Source organism: Bos taurus, chromosome 21 (genome assembly GCF_002263795.3).
Source record: "Bos taurus isolate L1 Dominette 01449 registration number 42190680 breed Hereford chromosome 21, ARS-UCD2.0, whole genome shotgun sequence".
NCBI classification, from domain to species: Eukaryota; Metazoa; Chordata; class Mammalia; order Artiodactyla; family Bovidae; genus Bos; species Bos taurus.
This window is the reverse complement of record NC_037348.1, coordinates 58,966,915-58,984,576: the sequence shown is the minus strand read 5'-3', so window position 1 is coordinate 58,984,576 and position 17,662 is coordinate 58,966,915. Positions and strand designations below refer to the sequence as shown.

Genomic DNA, 17,662 nt, shown 5'->3' with positions numbered 1-17,662 from the left:
CTGTTTTAAGTGGAAAGAAGGGATGTAAGAGCTGGAATGTTATATACCTAGTCTTAAAACAAAGTTATCATTATAATAATTTGTAAATTGTATTCTATTAGTATCTAAAAATACATGCTATTAACTTTACCTGAAATAATGACCTTAAAATAAATGAGCTTCCTTAATCTGAACTTAACATCAAGCCAGTTTTCCCTCTGCTGCCCTATTTCCAAAGAAGTAAATCACCGTGAAATCAATTTACATCAAGGGCTTACTTTAAAAATCAGGGAACATACTGTGGTCAAGACATGGAGTCAGAATTAGCAACCTAATTTTTATACACAGGCCTGTGCAATTATCCTAGTTAACTGTCTCATTGTGATCCACAGTAGGAAAGAAGAATAAATCCATTATTGTTGTTCACATTTTTCCAGCTTGGGGGTCAAATAAAATACAGTGTGTCTTGATTGTGGAAAGACTCACCAAACCTGAAAGGAGCTCGATTTAGCCAGAAACGTCAACCCAGCTGAACCCTCTCTCTGCCAGACATCCTCAGGGTTTGCCCTATGCTTTCAAGATTATGCAAAAAACAAGGAGGGGGACGGACTAGAGGAAATTGATTTTTAAGGCTGTTTGGAAGGAAATGACCATTATGATGATAATATGGATTTGAGTTTTCAGTCTGCTCTCTGCTTCTATTGCATAATCTGGACAACTTCACATAAGTTAAAATGGCTGGCAAACCTTTGATTTTTTTCTTCTTCTATTTTTCTGAGTGTGTAAAGTTGCCAAAAGCTACCCTGACCTTTATGAGACTCTCGTGGACTTCTGAGCCCAGTTTGCTCTGAGGCTGTGTGAGTTATCCAAGCTTTCAGGGTTAGGTTTCCCTCTTCGTGGAATGATCCAGATTTCACTACCTGATGATAAAAAGTCAGGTTTTGAAGCAAGTCTGTAAGTAGTCTGCCCCATTGGTGCTGATGAACCCACGTCCATGAGCTCATCTGTCAGGAATGTTACCACGAGCCCTAGATGCCCACCTCGCGATAGGGTTTGATAGCAGCCCCGGGCACTGCCACACATGGTCCCTGCAGCGATGCTCACGAGGCCTCTGTCTTCTCTCTTTCTCTCCTGTAGCCAGAGCTACCTGCAAGCTGCCAGCGACGGGCCTGCCAGCCACGGGCTGGACCCCTCTGCCAACTACAACTCCCCGAAGTTCCGCTCCCGGAACCAGAGCTACATGCGTGCCGTCAGCACCCTCAGCCAGGCCAGCTGCGTGAGCCAGGTGGGGCCCCTCCCGGTCAGCCCCCTGCTGCAGACTCAGGCCTGAGCCAGGTGGGGCCCCTCTCCTCCTGGTCAGCCCCTGCTGTAGACTCAGGCCTGAACCAGGTAGGGTCCCTCCCCTCCTGGTCAGCCCCCTGCTGCAGAGTCTCAGCCAGGAGTGCTCCTGTGCCATCATTGCACTAGGGAGCTCCGTGGGCGTGACGGGGCCTTTGTGACCAGTCGTTCTCACTCCCAGCCCCTCTGAGCAGGGCTGACGGGAGCGTCCACCACGTTCCCCTGCCGCGCCCCCCACACGGAGCAGCCTCCTTCCCTGGGCCAGGCCCCCCATGTGGAGGGTCTGAGCCCCACCCAGCGGGACACACAGGGCCCCATAGCACCAACCCCCTGAGGTCGCTGGTGTTTCCATGGACAGACTGTCCCCGCAGCTGCAGGCGAGCCATCAGGTCATGCCCTGTGTTGTTCTCTGAGGACACAGGTGATCCAGACCACCCCTGGCTCTGCCGCCTGAGGGAGGGGGCCCCGCAGGAGGGGACCCACAGAGGGGCGCTTGGGAACCTCTCCCCGCCCCTCACACCCTCGCCACCACTGTGCTCACACCCAGCCTGGCTGCCGATGTTTCTGGACCCAGCGCCGCTGGGCGTGAGGGAGCCACAGTGGGACAGCTGTCTGGACAGGTGGGCTCTGGGCGCAGTGGCTCAGCTTTCCCTAGGCGGGAGGGTGAGCCAGCCCAGAGGCTGAGGGCAGGAGGGGCTCCCATCTGGTCTCTGCTCGCCTTCCTGCGGTGGCTGCCTTGCTGAGGCCCCTGTGGCCACATCCTGGTTCCTGCGAGTCTCTGTGTGCTTCATCCATGCACCGTCCAGATCGCCCTGACAGCTGCTCAGTTTGCCCGGGAACCCAGGCGCTTTGCTGGGCGCGCAGGGGTGGGGGGGTCGTCAGGAGACCGCAGGGCAGGGGGCACCCCACTGCCCCCGCAGGAGCAGCGTCCGCCTTCCCCCACGGCCGAGCCTGCCACCCGCTCCTCCTGCCTTCTCGTTGTCTTCACAAAGCAGTGTCAGTCTGAGTGTAGCTTCTTTCTGTCATGCATCCTTTCTCTTTTCACTGTGGTAAAATATACCTAAAATCCACAACATGTACCATCTTAACCGTCTTGCAGTGTACATCCCGTGGCGTTTGGCACGTCGCATTGTTGGGCAGCCACCCCCACCGTCATCTCCAGAACGCTCTCATCTTCCTAAACTGAAGCTGTGCCCACGCAGCACTGGCCCCCGCCCCCCATCCCCTCTCTGTCTCCTCCCCGGGACCTCACAGGAGTGACTCTCACAGCGCTTGCCCTCCGTGTCTGCCCTGCTTCGCTTTCCTCCGTTGGGTGCCTGTGTCAGAACGTGCTTCTCCTCTGTAAGGCTGAGCAGCACGCCGTGTGGATGGCCCGCACTGTGCCCACCGTCTGTCAGCAGACACTGTGTTGCTTCCGCCTTGGCTGCTGTGAGCGACACTGTGTGGACACGGTGTGCAAGCGTCTGTCGGTGTCTCCGCTTCCGGTTCTCACGCTGCACGCCCTGTTCCTGCGGGTGCAGCTGTGGTCTCCCGAGGAAGCTCCGTGCCAGTTCCCGCAGCGGCTGCCCCGCTTTCCAGCGCCAGCAGCTGCGTCCAGGGTCCCACCCCCCGCCCACAGCCACCACCTCACTCTGCAAGCGCCACCATCCTGACCTGGGAAACCCGCCCTCAGCGTGTATCAGGCTCTCTGCCACTAGGAGCCACGTTCCTCACCATCTTCTGATTTTCTCTTCTCTGGTATCTCGAAGCCCACGTCCTCCAGAAGCAGTTTAAGTGCTTTCCTGCTCTTGCAGTTGACTAGAGAAGCCAGCACTTCAGCCCACACTGATTATGTGCCGCTCTGACTTTGCAACCTCCCGAGACACCCCGTGTCAGGCTGAACTGCGGTTTGAGTCGCAGAGTAAAATGCCCACTTTTCCAAATCTCCCTCGAGCTAGTCAGAGAAAAGGCCATTTTAGTTCCAGCCTAGACCAGCTGAGGTCCTTCTCAACTGCTTATTTGTTTCGGGGAAAAGTCCCCCTCATTTGAAGGGCCTCGCTGGTCAGCTTTGTGGCTGAAAGCACTGGCTGAGCGGTCCTCACTGAACGCCCATCCCTGAGTGTCAGAAGGTACCCGTGAGGGTGATGGCACCTCTTCCAGAAGGAGAAAGGCCCTGGGCCTGTGGGTTTGCAGCAAGGGGGAACCTACCAAGACCCCGTGTCGGAACTGGCGGGCGCGGGCGACCCCACACGGTTTTCTGGCCTCTTTAGGTTGTCTGACCTGGGTCCTGTGACGTAAATGACATGAAACAGTCTGAGACTTTCTGATACAGTTCCACATGAGGGAAAACCTGGGTCGGAAGGAGTCTGTACTCCAGGAAACAGCATACTTCGAGCCAGAGTGAGAGTGTTTGGGATGCATTTCCCTCCATGGGCACCAAGGTGACTGTGCTGGGGTGTCGGCATCTGTCTTTGCCCGAACTCGTCTGCCACTTTCCAGCATCAGACACCCTGAAACCTCTCACGTGGTGCAATCGCCCGGGGGTCTTTCTCTGGTCATTTCTGCCTGAACAAACTCGGTGTCCCCTCACTCTGGGCTCTGGGTCAGCAGTCCTACCTTTAAGACCCCCTCAGCACCTTCCTCCCGGGCCATGCTCACTGGGATTTGTCCAGTGAAGGGAGCGCTTGTTGAATATCTCCAAGTGTTAATAGAAGCAGGGAGCCAGGGAAGCATCTCAGGTAAGTGCAGGGGGGACCCAGGCCCAGGTCTGTGATTAGAGTGGGCAAGAAGCTGTCTTCTCTGATGAAGGGCAAATCCAATTCCTACCTGCTTTTACCTCTGTGAACAGTTAGAGGAAAAGGATTGATCTGGTATTTAGAACAATACTTTTTAAAATTTACCTGTCAACGTAGCAGGAGTGTTCAGCAAGTTGTGGGTCACGTTCCAGGGGTGGAGTGAGTGACTCAGCTGGGCGCTGGGCTGAGACTGTACCCAGTCATGGCCTCTGTGAGTACACTGCCCGCAGGCGTGGCTGGGGCGCAGGGGGCAGGCAGGGTTCCTAGGGCAGAGGCCCCCTGCATGGGGGGTGGTGGGGAGACCAGCCTAGGTTTCCGGGCCCCTTCATGAGCCCTAAGCAGGGACCCAGCAGGTCACCCAGGAGAATTGTCTTGGCCTCTGCCTGAGCCCCAGTTCCATGCAGAACTCTGGCCCCTCCACGTAAAGCATCTCCACGGGCATCTCCTGACCGGCTTCCGTGTTAACACGAGGTGCCCTGGGAGGCGGGGTTTGGGGAGGAGCCACCTGTCCAGGTCCCCACGAACCAGGCCTGGGAGCAGCTGCAGCTCATGGGCCCAGGCCCGGAAATCCTCGTTCCTACAATCCCCACTCCCCCCCACCCCCGCCCCAGGCTCTTCAGCCTGCTCTGTGTCCCACTACCGAGTTTCTGTATAAACTCCTAGACATGGCTCCTGGGAAGGCCCCAGAAACCTCAGGAAACCGCATTCCGCGAGGACAGCACACGGAGGCCCTCCGCTCACCCGCAGTCTGGCCCCTGGAGCGCGGCCCCTCAGGACCCGCGCTCTCCAAGGGCCCAGTCACATTTCATGACATAGGGTCCCAGGGCGACTCTCTACTCAGAAATGAAATGTCAGGCTTGAGAATAACAACTTTACCTGCTGAACCGCCAAAACTCAGGGCGGACACTACCAGCCCACGCTGAAAGGAGGGGAGGGAACCCAACGGAAGTGTGGGCGGCGCACCTGCATTGTGAGAGACCGAGGCACCTGCAGGACACGGGCTGGGGCTGCCTCCAGGGACGCAGGGGCAAGCTCGTGGCCGAGCAGGCGTCCGTGTCCTCAGCCCAGGGCACTGGGCTGAGCGGAAGCAGAGACAGCCGCGCCCATGGGTCTTTGTGAGCACAGCGTCCATACCTGGCTTGTCTGAGCTGGAAACAGCCTGGGCCATGAAAACGGAAAAAGAAGGATGACGAATACTTTGCACAGTGTGCTAACCTTTAAACCTCGCTGTTCCTCTTGACCTCAATGGTAACTGCCAGTCGCACTTTAAAGCCTGCCTCGGGGTCTCTAGACTTTCCAGGGCACAGTGGGAATTGGTGGGTTTTTTCTCAGCGTTCCCCGAGCTTAATGGCTCCCAGTGTGCCGACTTCAAATTAATTAAGCCTGTGCATGGCAGGCGGTGAGTGCCTGCGGGTGAGCTCTGAGCGCTTCTCCGCTGGCGCATGGCTGTGGCGCCTGGCCGAGCCGAGCCGTCAGCTGCGCTGTCGTTCTTCCAGATGAGCGAGGCCGAGGTCAACGGGCAGTTCGAGTCGGTGTGTGAGTCGGTCTTCAGCGAAGTGGAGTCTCAGGCCATGGACGCGCTGGACCTCCCGGGATGCTTCCGGACACGCAGCCACAGCTACCTGCGTGCCATTCAAGCGGGCTACTCCCAGGACGATGAGTGCGTGCCCCTGACCATCCCCGCTGATGCCGCCTCCACCATCCGGCCCACAGGTAAGGGACGCCCTCTGACCCATCCCCCAAACGGACAGGTGTGGGGCACCTCCATCCTCACGGACTGGGGTGAGTTCTTTCCAAACATCTGGAAATTTTCCAGCTTACATTGGTGACACAGTGCTGTTTGCAGTGATGTTTTGAAATGTTTTCTTTCCCTGGATTACTTTTCTTTTTCTTAGGATGAAATCTATCGATTGTCAAGGTCCTTATAACAGTCAAGTAGAGTTTTTGTAAAGTTTTGTATATGAAAAACATTGATGTTTGGGAGGTGATTGTTTTAGATACCGAAGTTGAATAGACAGCAGTAAAAGCTCAGCTGATGTGCAGTGACGTGGGGTCCCTCACCGCAGGCCCAGCCCCAAGTCTGCAGTGGGCAGATCTGTCAACACGATGCCTGGCTGCAGAGCAGACCGTTCGTGGAACTGAAGGTCACAGTCCTCCTTCAGTTCTTGGGGAAAGCCAAGATAAATTTTGATAATTTATCACCTAAGCTAAGCATCACTGTCTAATGTTTCTGTGCACTGTGCTCGTTTATGCAGCACCGTGAGTAAACACGGCCCGGAGAAGCCCACGAAGCAGCCAGGGATCAGAGTCGCCGAGCGCCGTGATGGGAAGAGCGTGGGGTTTGGACGCCTCGGGGCTGGGGCGGGGATGATCCTGAGGAGGACTGGAGAGAAGTGGCCCCAGTTATTGACGGCTCCTGGGAGCCAGGGCGGGGGCGGACCGTGTCACCCGCCACCCGCCCACGACAGAGCTGCGCGTGTTTGAAGCCAGGACAGCTGGCAGGACGTGGGGCGATGACCGGAGCTAGGTGTCGGGGGATCCTGCGGCTGCCTGGAACCTTCCCTGTCACTCGTGGAGCCTGCAGGTGGGAGAGGGCTCACCAGAGTCAGACCTGCGCCGCCGCCTCTGGGATCGCGGGCGGGTCATCCTCGCAGTCTGCTGCTCCTCGGTGTCCAACTCAGGCAGAAGCTCTGAGCACGTGACCGGGTCCGCCCGAGGGTTAGGGAGCTCGGAGTGCCGTGGGGCCTCTGGTCCTTTTCCAGTTGCCTGTGGCCCCGAGCAGAGGCCGTGATGCCCCCATGCTCCCGAGCCCAGGGGTCAGGGTGGGCGCCATTCTGGGAGCCGTGCCCTGCAGGAACCAGGGCCCACTCCATACAGGGCTGCAGATGCTGAGGACGTTGGGGGCCCGTGGGGCCCAGCCCCAGCTTCCCCCGGAAGCACCCCGTGTCTGTGACGTCAGGGACCACCCCTCACACTCTGCCCTTGTGGGGAAAAGTGTGGAAAGTGAACTAATTAGAAACTTAAGGAAGTTTCTATCTTACTTACTTATTTTACTTACCTTACTATCGTTGCAGATTTTAAAATATGCTGTAAAGAGATAATTACTGATAGGTTCACCAATATTCGTTGAGTGTCTCCTACAAGCAAACAATTAAGCACACTCTTGGTCTTCAGAAATGCTCTGAAACGATCATCACCTGGTGGAAAATGACTTTCTTGTTTATAGAGCTGTCACTCCAGAGGAATAAATATAAAACAGATTTCACAGACATAAGAACTAGTGCAGAACTCAAACTAAAATTCTGATTTATGTACATATCATTTTACCAAGTATTACCAATACATCTTGGTATTCCAACATGTATCTACCAAATGTATTAACAAAAGAAAAAAAAACGCTTCTCTTCAAAATTTCTCCTGAACATTGGCCTAGTTATAGAGTCAGAATTCTTCCAGAAAACAGTGGGGGAAGCAGAGGCAGGCATGCCTTCCAAAGTTAGGGAGTGGTCTGGGGAATAAGAGATGAGATGGATAACATCAGGAAAAATAGCAAGTTGCCTTGAAATAATTGATTTATAGAATTATAAGCTACCTTTTTTAAAGGTGCAGACGGATCCTTAATTCCTCCCTTCCCCTCTTTTACTCTAAGCGTTAGAAATTGAATATTTGTAAATTTTTCTCTCCTAAATAGAATAGTGATGACCTACAGCAACAGAATACTTAATAGGATTGTGAAACATACCAAAGAAATGAGACGCCCCTGTCTGGAGGTGAGGCAAAAACGGGGTTTCCATGATTTTATGTTGAAATACTATTTGGAAGATCATACATTTAATAACTATGCTTCGTTGATGTGTGTGTGTGTGTAGAGAGAGAGAGATTATTTTGACAAGTGCATTTTCTTTTATACTCCTAAAATTAGCTTTTGAAAATAATTCCCCAAAAAGTTATTCAAAAACATTCCCAGTGATTATTTTGAACAATAAGATGTACTTAAATGTCTTTTTAAGCCTGAAACATAAAAGTCGGTGTCCATTGGTTGCGTCACCTGTATAAACGCAAATGTGTAATGTTGATGTTCATCTAGCAGTAATTAAACTCCAAGCGTGTGCACGAAAGGGCCATTAGCAGTTTCGGAACGTGTATCAGGCGCTCCGTTCTCAGCGCTCACAGGCTGATGCTGCCACTGAGCGTTTCTCTCGTCTGGGGCTTGAGTTCACCTGTGATTTCCCTCCACCCTTCAAGATGGGTGACGATGCAGCTGAAACAGAGACTTGTCATATGATCTCCAGGGACCTGAAACAGGACCAGACTCCACCACTGGGCGCTGGGACCCATGGCCGGCACGACTCTCCAACCCACTGCTTCCCTCATCACCAAACACCCCACGTATTGATTAGAGTCCTCTCACTAAATGAAGTGGTTTTGAAAACATCTACTTTCATTTCACACATGGCTTCTTTCTCATCTGTGAAGTGATTTATCAGATAGATTTACTTGTCTAAATATGCATTTCACCTGATTCTTCTAGGGAGGGAAGGTTATTGATATCGTGGAGGAAAACAGTGTAAAATTAGATGATAATGATTTTTCTCTGGGTCAGAAGTTTTCTCAGCGTACGTCAGCACTGATTCCAGGAGGTATTACCACGGAGGGAAAATCCATACCAGGCATGATGGAGGAAACAGCTGTAAACCTTTTTCTATCTGGTGGCTTGTATTTCTGCAGTAACTTGCCTCTCAAGCGTTCCTGTGATCTCGTTTCCAAGATGCCTCCTGCGTGTGGAGTTTGGCATCTTCCTGGGCTCTGGCCGCATGACTTCGGCCCACTCCCCACAGCACCTCCCCTGACTCCTGCCCTCTGGCCTTCCGCCAGCCAGGACCCTGGTAATCCCGTCAGGCCATCATGATGGTGGGCATGGTCAGTCACTGCAGGAAAGAATTGTTTAAGAACTGTGGATACGTGAGCCAGTCAGACTTAGCACTTAGCGTCGTAAACCCTAAATAATCAATGATTAAATAAATGAATTCATGCATGTGTAAATAGGTGGAAGAATGCGCCACTCTGCTAGATCCCAGGGTGCAAGTGCTGTGGGGCTGACCGCTCGGCCCCCGGCAGCCCGCCCCCGCCGTGTCACCTCGTGGCTGCGCCCCCGGCCTGCTCACGTGCTGAGCACACTGACGGCCCTCCGTGCCCTTCTCGTCGCACCCCCTGCCTCCTGCCCCACTGCTGCATCACCCCTCCTCGCAGTCTCTCACTTCACGTGCTGTTGCTGATCCCAGAATTTGCTTTTCAGATATTTTTTTGCCTAATTCTGAGCTATGCTTTTGTTATCAACTCAGGGATCACTTTTTCCAGGAAGCCTTCACTGATTTGCTCTTCATCTAACTAGTGTAGGAGCCAACACAAATGCCTTCCCTCCCACCCCCGATCAGATGAGTTCCAGCTAAAGTACACACTTATTAAAACAGAGAAATCCTAATTTTCATTTATTTCTAAAATGTACTCCCCTTTTAAATATATAGACATATTAGATGCCACAACATGTAGCCTACTGTGCATGTATATGTGCTAAGTTGCTTCAGTCGTATCTAATGGACTCTTTGAGACCCCATGTACTGTAGCCCACCAGGCTTCTCTGTCCATGCAATTCTCTGGGCATGAATACTAGAGTGAGTTTCCATGCCCTCCTCCAGGGGATCTTTCTGACCCGGGGATTGAACCCGCCACCCTTAAGTCTCCTGCATTGGGCAGGCTGGCTCTTATTTACCAGTAGTGCCACCTGCAAAGCCCTGCAGCCTATGATAGTGGATCGTATTTACTCTCAGTATATACTTACATCATTTCATAATTTATGTTTAGAAAGCATTGATACTATGGCTTTTGTTTCTTATAATGTGTTAGTTAAAAAACATTAAATTAAAACCAGTTATTTAAATTTACAAAATTATAAAGTATTCTGAGAACTTTTAAAAGAAAATAAGTTTACTCTCGGGAAGAAAGAGGTACTGTGCTGTGCTCTTCTGTCAGATCACTGGCTGTCAGGAGTCTTCTTTCCTTGCAAGGAGGTAGAGGATGAGCCAACACTGGAAGTCAGAGGAACGTGGCCACACAGTACTGTATATATACTGAGTTTGTTGATTATCTGTACTTAATCATTTTACACATGCTGTCTTCAAAATGCACTAAAAATTATAATGTACTTGTTACTTTCAGAATTTCGGGTTTTTCCTCTTTGCTTCTTCTTTCCAAGAAACACTTGGACAACTTAAAATGATGTGTTTGGACTCATACCTAGTGGTTTCCTCTTAGGTATTTCTATTTTCTGGAGAATTAGCCTTTAATAAAAGTTATCCTTTGAAACATCATTCAGAGGGGAAGAGAAGGAGGCTTCCTGCAACCTGCTCATCTTACCCATCTGTCTCTCCTGCCCAGTTTCCTGGTGGCTGGTTACTTTTGCTTTGGACTAGTGGTTGAGGACTGGAGAAGGCGATGGCACCCCACTCCAGTGCTCTTGCCTGGAAAATCCCATGGACGGAGGAGCCTGGAAGGCTGCAGTCCATGGGGTCGCTGAGGGTCAGACACGACTGAGCGACTTCACTTTCGCTTTTCACTTTCATGCATTGGAGAAGGAAATGGCAACCCACTCCAGTGTTCTTGGCCTGGAGAATCCCCAGGGACGGGGGAGCCTGGTGGGCTGCCGTCTCTGGGGTCGCCACAGAGTCTGACACGACTGAAGTGACTTAGCAGCAGCAGCAGTGGGTGAGGACTAAGGCACTGCTAGTCCAAGAAATGTTGGAAAACTGGACATGTGATACCGGTGATAGTTAAGTTTGTGTCAGCCTGCCTGGGCCTAGGTGTTTAGTCAAGCATTATTCTGGGTGTTGCTGTGAGGGTGTTTTTTGACACGTTAACATTCCCATCACTTCATGGGAAATAGATGGGGAAACAGTGTCAGACTTTATTTTTTGGGCTCCAGAATCACTGCAGATGGTGACTGCAATCATGAAATTAAAAGACGCTTACTCCTTGGAAGAAAAGTATGACCAACCTAGATAGCATATTGAAAAGTAGAGACATTACTTTGCCAACAAAGGTCTGTCTAGTCAAGGCTATGGTTTTTCCAGTGGTCATGTATGGCTGTGAGAGTTGGACTGTAAAGAAAGCTGAACGCCGAAGAATTGATGCTTTTGAACTGTGGTGTTGGAGAAAACTCTTGAGAGTCCCTTGGACTGCAAGGAGATCCAACCAGTCCATCCTAAAGGAGATCAGTCCTGGGTGTTCATTGGAAGGACTGATGCTAAAGCTGAAACACCAGTACTTTAGCTACCTCAGGCAGAGTTGACTCATTGGAAAAGACACTGTTGCTGGGAGGGATTAGGGGCAGGAGGAGAAGTGGACAACTGAGGATGAGATGGCTGGATAGCATCACTGACTCGATGGACATGAGTTTGGGTGAACTCCGGATGTTGATGATGGACAGGGAGGCCTGGCGTGCTGTGATTCATGGGGTCGCAAAGAGTCAGACATGACTGAGCGACTGAACTAAACTGAACATTCTCGCATCTGAGTGAAGCTGATTGCCCTCTCTAATGTGGGTGAGCTGTGCCCAATCAGTTGAAGGCCTGAACAGAACAAAAAGCTAACCCTCCATGAGTAGGAGAGAATTCTTCCAGCCTGACTGTTCTCCCTTTGAACTTGACCTGAGAGACCAGCTTCTCCCAGGTCTTGGGCCTGCTGGCCCTTGGATGGGAACTGACCGTCGGCTCTGCTCAGCCTCCAGGTGGGCCCCACCTGGAGGGCCCCACACAGCTTGGGTCTTGACAGGCTCCACGGTCACTCGAGCCAGTTCCTCTCGTAAACCTCTCTCTCCATGTGTGAACACCTCTTCTGGTCTGTTCCTCTGCACAGACGTGACTAATTCAGTATCTACAAAGATTATTTCTTCAGGTTCTACATTTTAAATGGTCGTATCATTTACACAGGAACTTTGATCAGCAGCCCTGCACTCTGGCCAGCAGCTTGACCTTAAGGAGACAGACTGGAATCTTCTGTCCCGTGGCTGGGGTTAGGGGCCGGAGTGGTCATTAAGATGGGAGGCATTTTCACAGATGTTGAGAAGCTATGCTTGTAAAATGGTCAGTCAGGTAGATCTAAAAGTATAGAAACACCATTTGCTTCTGCAGGCTGGTGGTTCCTGACCACCACGTGGCAGTTCTGACCTCCCCTGGGGACCGGGGACATCAGAGCAGGACAGAAGCCACCCGGCGGCTCAGGCGGGTCCCGAGGGCGCCCCTGCAGCCGGGTCTGGGTCGGCCAGGGCAGTCGGTGTGCAGGAGCTGCAGGACAGGTGAGTCCAGGAGGAGCACTGAGGGACAGGTGAGTCCAGGTGCAGGAGGAGCACTGAGGGCAGGAAGCCGGGGAAGCCCCATGGAAGCAGGGGCCAGAGGCCGAGGGGCCCTCCGGGACACAGCAGGCATGGAGCCGCTGGGCCCGGAGCCTGTCCCGACTGCCCGGTCAGGGGCAGGTCGTTCAGGGAGAAGGTGCCCGCTGCTCACCTGGCAGGTCTGCAGCTGAGCCCTGCAGGAAGCATGCTGAGGAAACTGGAGAGAGACTCCCACAGGGGCCATGGGCTCTGCAGCTGAGGCCCCCAGCTGGGATCCATGGGCTCCTGGGGGACCCCTAATACGTTCAGGAGGTGAGGGGGGATAAAAAGTGGATCCTTAATTTTTCTAACATCTTTGTTGTTCCATTGCTGAGTCATATCCAGCTCTTTGTGACCTGATGGACTGCAGCATGCCAGGCCTCCCTGTCCTTCACCAGCTCCCGGAGCTTGCTCAAGCTCATGTCCATTGAGTCGGTGATGCCATCCAACCATCTCATCCTCTGTCGTCCCCTTCTCCTCCTGCCTTCAGTCTTTCCCAGCATCAGAGTCTTTTCTAATGAGTCAGTTCTTCACATCAGGTGGCCAAAGTATTAGAGCTTCAGCTTCAATCAGTCCTTCCAATGAATATTCAGGGTTGATTTCCTTTAGGATGGACTGGTTTGATCTCCTTGCAGTCCAAGGGATTCTCAGGTGTTTTCTTCAACACCATAGTTCAAAAGCATCAGTTCTTTGGCGCTCATCCTGCTTTATGGTCCAACTCTCGCATCTATACGTGACTACTGGAAAAGCTACAGCTTTGTCTAGACAGACCTTTGTCGGCAAAGTAATGTCTCTGCTTTTTAATATGCTGTCTAGGTGTGTCATAGCTTTTCTTCTAAGGAGCAACATCTTTTAATTTCGTGGCTGCAGTCATCATCTGCAGTGATTTTGGAGCCCAAGAAAATAAAATGTCACAGTTTCCATTGTTTCCCTATCTATTTGCCATCAAGTGATGGGACTAGATGCCATGATCTTAGTTTTTTGCATGTTGAGTTTTAAGCCACTTTTTTCACTTTCCTCTTTTACCTTCATCAAGAGGCTCTTTAGTTCCTCTTTGCTTTCTGCTACAAGAGTGGTATCATCTGCATATCTGAGACTTTTGATATTTCTCCCTGCAGTCTTGATTCCAGCTTGTGCTTCATCCAGTCTGGCATTTCACATGATGTACTCTGCATATAAGTTAAATAAGCAGGATGACAATATACAGCCTTGACGTACTTCTTTCCCAATTTTGAACCTATCTGTTGTTCCATGTCTAGTTCTAACTGTTGCTTCTTGACCTGCATAAGGTCTCTCAGGAGGCATGTAAGGTGATCTGGTCTAACTTTAATGTAAAATGTCCCCCCGTTACAAATGCAGCCACAGAACAGGCTCACTTTAACAGGGCCTCCAACCCCTGGTGTGTTGGACCCAGTATATAGCCGCCCTACAATTCATGCCAGGATTTCAAAACACCCTTTATGTTCATGAGGCTTTGAAATCAACAGTTGTTATCAGTCCTCTTGCCAGATCTCATTATTAACCGCATTAATAGACACCCCGGTCACAGAAATTTCCTAACGTTTTGATAACTGCATTTTGATGTAATTTTTTAATCTCCTGCATTTTAGCTTTCAAATTTAAAATGTTCTCTGTCTTGGGAAGGAGGGCATCTGCTTGACTGAGCTGCTGATGGGTCATAGCCCAGCAGCAGGCCTCGCAGTAGGATTTCTCAGCTCTCGTGAGCAAGGCTTCCCTGGAGACCCAGGGCAAGATATTTGCAGTTTTCTGTGTTAGGCTTTCTCATAGATAATTAGTAACAAATTATTTTAGTTTTTACTGTTGACTCTCTTTTCTCCATGACCATGAGAACAGGCACCTCTTGGTGTTGAACACTGCATCAGACACTTCTAGAACAGGGGCTGGAGTTTCCCACCCATGAGTGCTCGGTTTGCATCGAAGAACACAGCACACAACCATGCAACGGGGGATGATATGCTTCCAGGGGGCCCAGGGTCTCAGGGGCGCTTTCTCGGTCCCTTTGCTGCTGGCCACACAGAACATGCCTTCTGAAGTCGTGTGTGCAAACACCAGGGGCCAGCAGGCTGAGGTCTGCTCACGGTGGGGTCTTTCATGGTGTGCTGGCCACACGGGCTCCTGCCACTACGTGACCAGTCTTACCACACCAGGCTCCAGGGACAACGGCCAGGAATCACAGAGGCCACCGTCGCTGCTAAGCAAGGCTGCTGCTCGCAGGCTGGCCCGTTCTGCCTGAAGCAGTGGTGAACACCCGTGGTTCCCAGGCATCTCTGATCTTTAGTCAGTGTGTTTCCTCACACCCGTTAAGGTCACGGCTACGCTCAGGCACATTTGTATTTGCTGCGCTGAGTTTGCATTCGCCCAGTCTCCTGATCTGTGTGTACACCTGGGCTGTACAGGACTCAGTAAATATTTGTTGAATGTAAGAACAGTTAACTTGAGAATTTACAGCTTATACAATATTTAAATCCATTTACATGAACAGTTTGCACTCACTTAATATTTAAAGTTCAGTGTTTAAGCTCCCCTGGGCTAAGCCGTCCTCTTAGACACCTTGCTCATTGGATGTCTTTCTCTGTGTGTGTATGTGAGTCACTCAATCATGTCCAACTCTTTGCAACCCCCTGACTGCAGCCACCAGGCTCCTCTGTCTGTGGGATTCTCCAGGCAAGAATACTGGAGTGGGTAGCCATTACCTTCTCCAGGGCATCTTCCTGACCCAGGGATCAAACCCAGGTCTCCTGCACTGCAGGCAGATTCTTTACCATCTGAGCCACCAGGGAAGACTGTACCAACTCAGGGTGCCCACTGCTTTGATCAGATTTTGACATGACACACAGGTGGATCACGTGCAGCATAGCTGTGAAAGAAATAACCATGTTTGTTTCTTTCCTTAAATCACCAAAGTCAAGAGGGGTCAACTTAAACTGCCTTCCCCAAGCAAAATCTCTGCAGAGAGGAGCCCAGAGCTGCTGCAGTGGGAAGGACTGTGTAAAAAACATGCGAATAATATCCCCAAGTCTTATCCTGAGATGTAGGTCAAGTGCAGAGGTTCTCCCAGAATGGCCACCACCCAGGCCGGTTAATTATTCCTCAGATGACATCTGGCCACTTTCTGAAAAGAGGTCCTCAGTGGCCCACTAACTGCAGAATCGTCGCGGGTGATCCTTCCAGTTTTGATGTTGACTCCCTGGACAGGTAAGAATTATTCAGGCATGTAAAATGACTTTGAGGGGACTGCCTTTCTTTAAGTGCAAGATATCCAAACACTCAAAATACTTTTTGACTGAGAAAAGTACTCCGCCACCAACTTCCTTTTGCGTTTACAAAGACACCAGAGCTGTTCAAAGCTCAGACTTTCAGTTAGCACTAGCTGGTTGTCATTTCCTTTCAGTAGGGGTATTAGGCTAAAACAGAATTTGGATAGGGCATTTTTACGTTTCCAGATTTGGAGTAAGAGATGGAATGAGGTTGAGATTACTCTTTCGACCCATTTTCAGGTGCCAGAAGAAGTAGAGTGCCACACACGTGTACAGTGAGCTTGGTTTACGGCTTCAGACTTGGGTTCTGAAGTTGGTATTTTTCACTGATCCTTTCAAATGATGGCTAGGTGGCAGCGAACCATAGTCAGGAAACCATAGACTCTGGGGACATATATTCATATATGTAGAGCATTCCCTCATAAACTGATTACATTGAATTTACTTAATTACATTGGATTTACTTCATCCTAACATAGTAATTAAAACACAGAGTCATGCTGTGCTTTTTAAACACAAATGATGGGGAAGCTTTGAAAGTCCCAGTGGATTTATTATAAAGCACATTTATACCTCTGTTTACCCATTTATAAATGTTCTTTATGATAAATCCACTGGGACTTTGGTTTGATCCCTGAGTCGGAAAGATGCCCTGGAGAAGGAAATGGCAACCCACTCCAGGATTCTTGCCTGGAGAATCCCATGGACAGAGGAGCTTGGCGGGCTACAGTCCTGGGAGTCGTAAAGAGTCGGACACGACTGAGAGACTGAGCACAGACAGATGTACATTCATTTATTACTTTTTGGAAAGCCAAGGAGGAAAGAGATAAGGAAGGATGAGGTGACTGTGTCTGATGTCGCCATGAGTGTGAATAAGAAGGAAGGCTTCGCCAGCTGAGGAGCATGGCTGTTTCTGGGATGGCAGATGAAGGTCCTCTGAATTCCTGTGTGGCAAATGCAGGGCAAGGCCGCATACCCGTTCATTAAAGTGTCTGTGTGTGCTTTGATCTCTCTCTCTAAAAGGAAGTCGGTGTTTATTGGTTTCTAGCAGGCCATTCCTTCACTGCCATTTTGGTCAGTCACACAATCAATGGAATCCAGTACACAAATATTTATTTTGTGCCTTATGTCTATAAAATACTAGAGAGATACTTCGTGAAAGAAAAGGAAACGGAACTGAAGTAGGTTTAGAAGCTCTGGGCGTATCTGCAAATAGGTAATCACCGTGATCACATTTTCTCAGCTGATACTTGGTAGTTAACATTTAGTCCCTTCTGTTCATGAATATTGAGTTATTACAAAATGGTCTATGATTCATGAAACAGTCAGAGTTCTCTCCTCTTCCGAAGACTTACAACAGGAACTGAGACCCCAGGTCTCAGCCATGGGACAGAGGAGTCTCATCCCGCCCACTCGCCCTTTCCCGCAGACTGGGGCTTAGTTGTCTCTGCAAGGGAAGTTTCTAAAAGGCCTGTGCTCTCTGGCAAATGGTGCCAAAAAGAAATGAGTTACTTTGGCGTTGTGGGCTCTTTACAAGGCACATGCTGTGTGCCTGTCAAGGGATGCTCAGAGTCTGTATCTGCATGCATTAGATGCAAGCCCTGTCCACTGTCCTACAGATGAGGCCGCCCACCGCAGCAATCCCACCCACACTTGTCCACATCTAAATGCCGCGCCAGACTTCAGCTCAGGGAGCCCCGGCCTGGCACCCCAAGGCCTCGCCTATGGGCCGAGATCAGGGAGTTCCTTTCCTAAAGCCCCATTTGAATGATTCTTTCTCTTTTTCTCTTCAAAATTAAGTTGGCTTTTTTTTCTAGTCATACATTATTACCATGTAGGTGTGACCTTTAGAGATGTTTTGTGTTTCT

At 50.6% G+C, this 17,662-nt stretch overlaps 2 protein-coding genes across 2 annotated transcripts in view; both read left to right on the top strand.

Annotated features, from left to right (window-relative positions):
* LOC132343404 (disks large-associated protein 2) overlaps positions 1–5,920 on the top strand; it is a 35,705-nt gene extending 29,785 nt beyond the window's left edge. Inside the window, exons 3-4 of the mRNA XM_059879417.1 lie at positions 1,117–1,264; positions 5,588–5,920. Coding sequence (XP_059735400.1) covers positions 1,117–1,264; positions 5,588–5,920 — 481 coding nt within the window. The remainder of the gene's footprint in view (positions 1–1,116; positions 1,265–5,587) is intronic.
* Positions 1–17,662, top strand: part of SERPINA6 (serpin family A member 6) — a 104,506-nt gene that overhangs the window by 53,698 nt on the left and 33,146 nt on the right. The window lies entirely within an intron of this gene.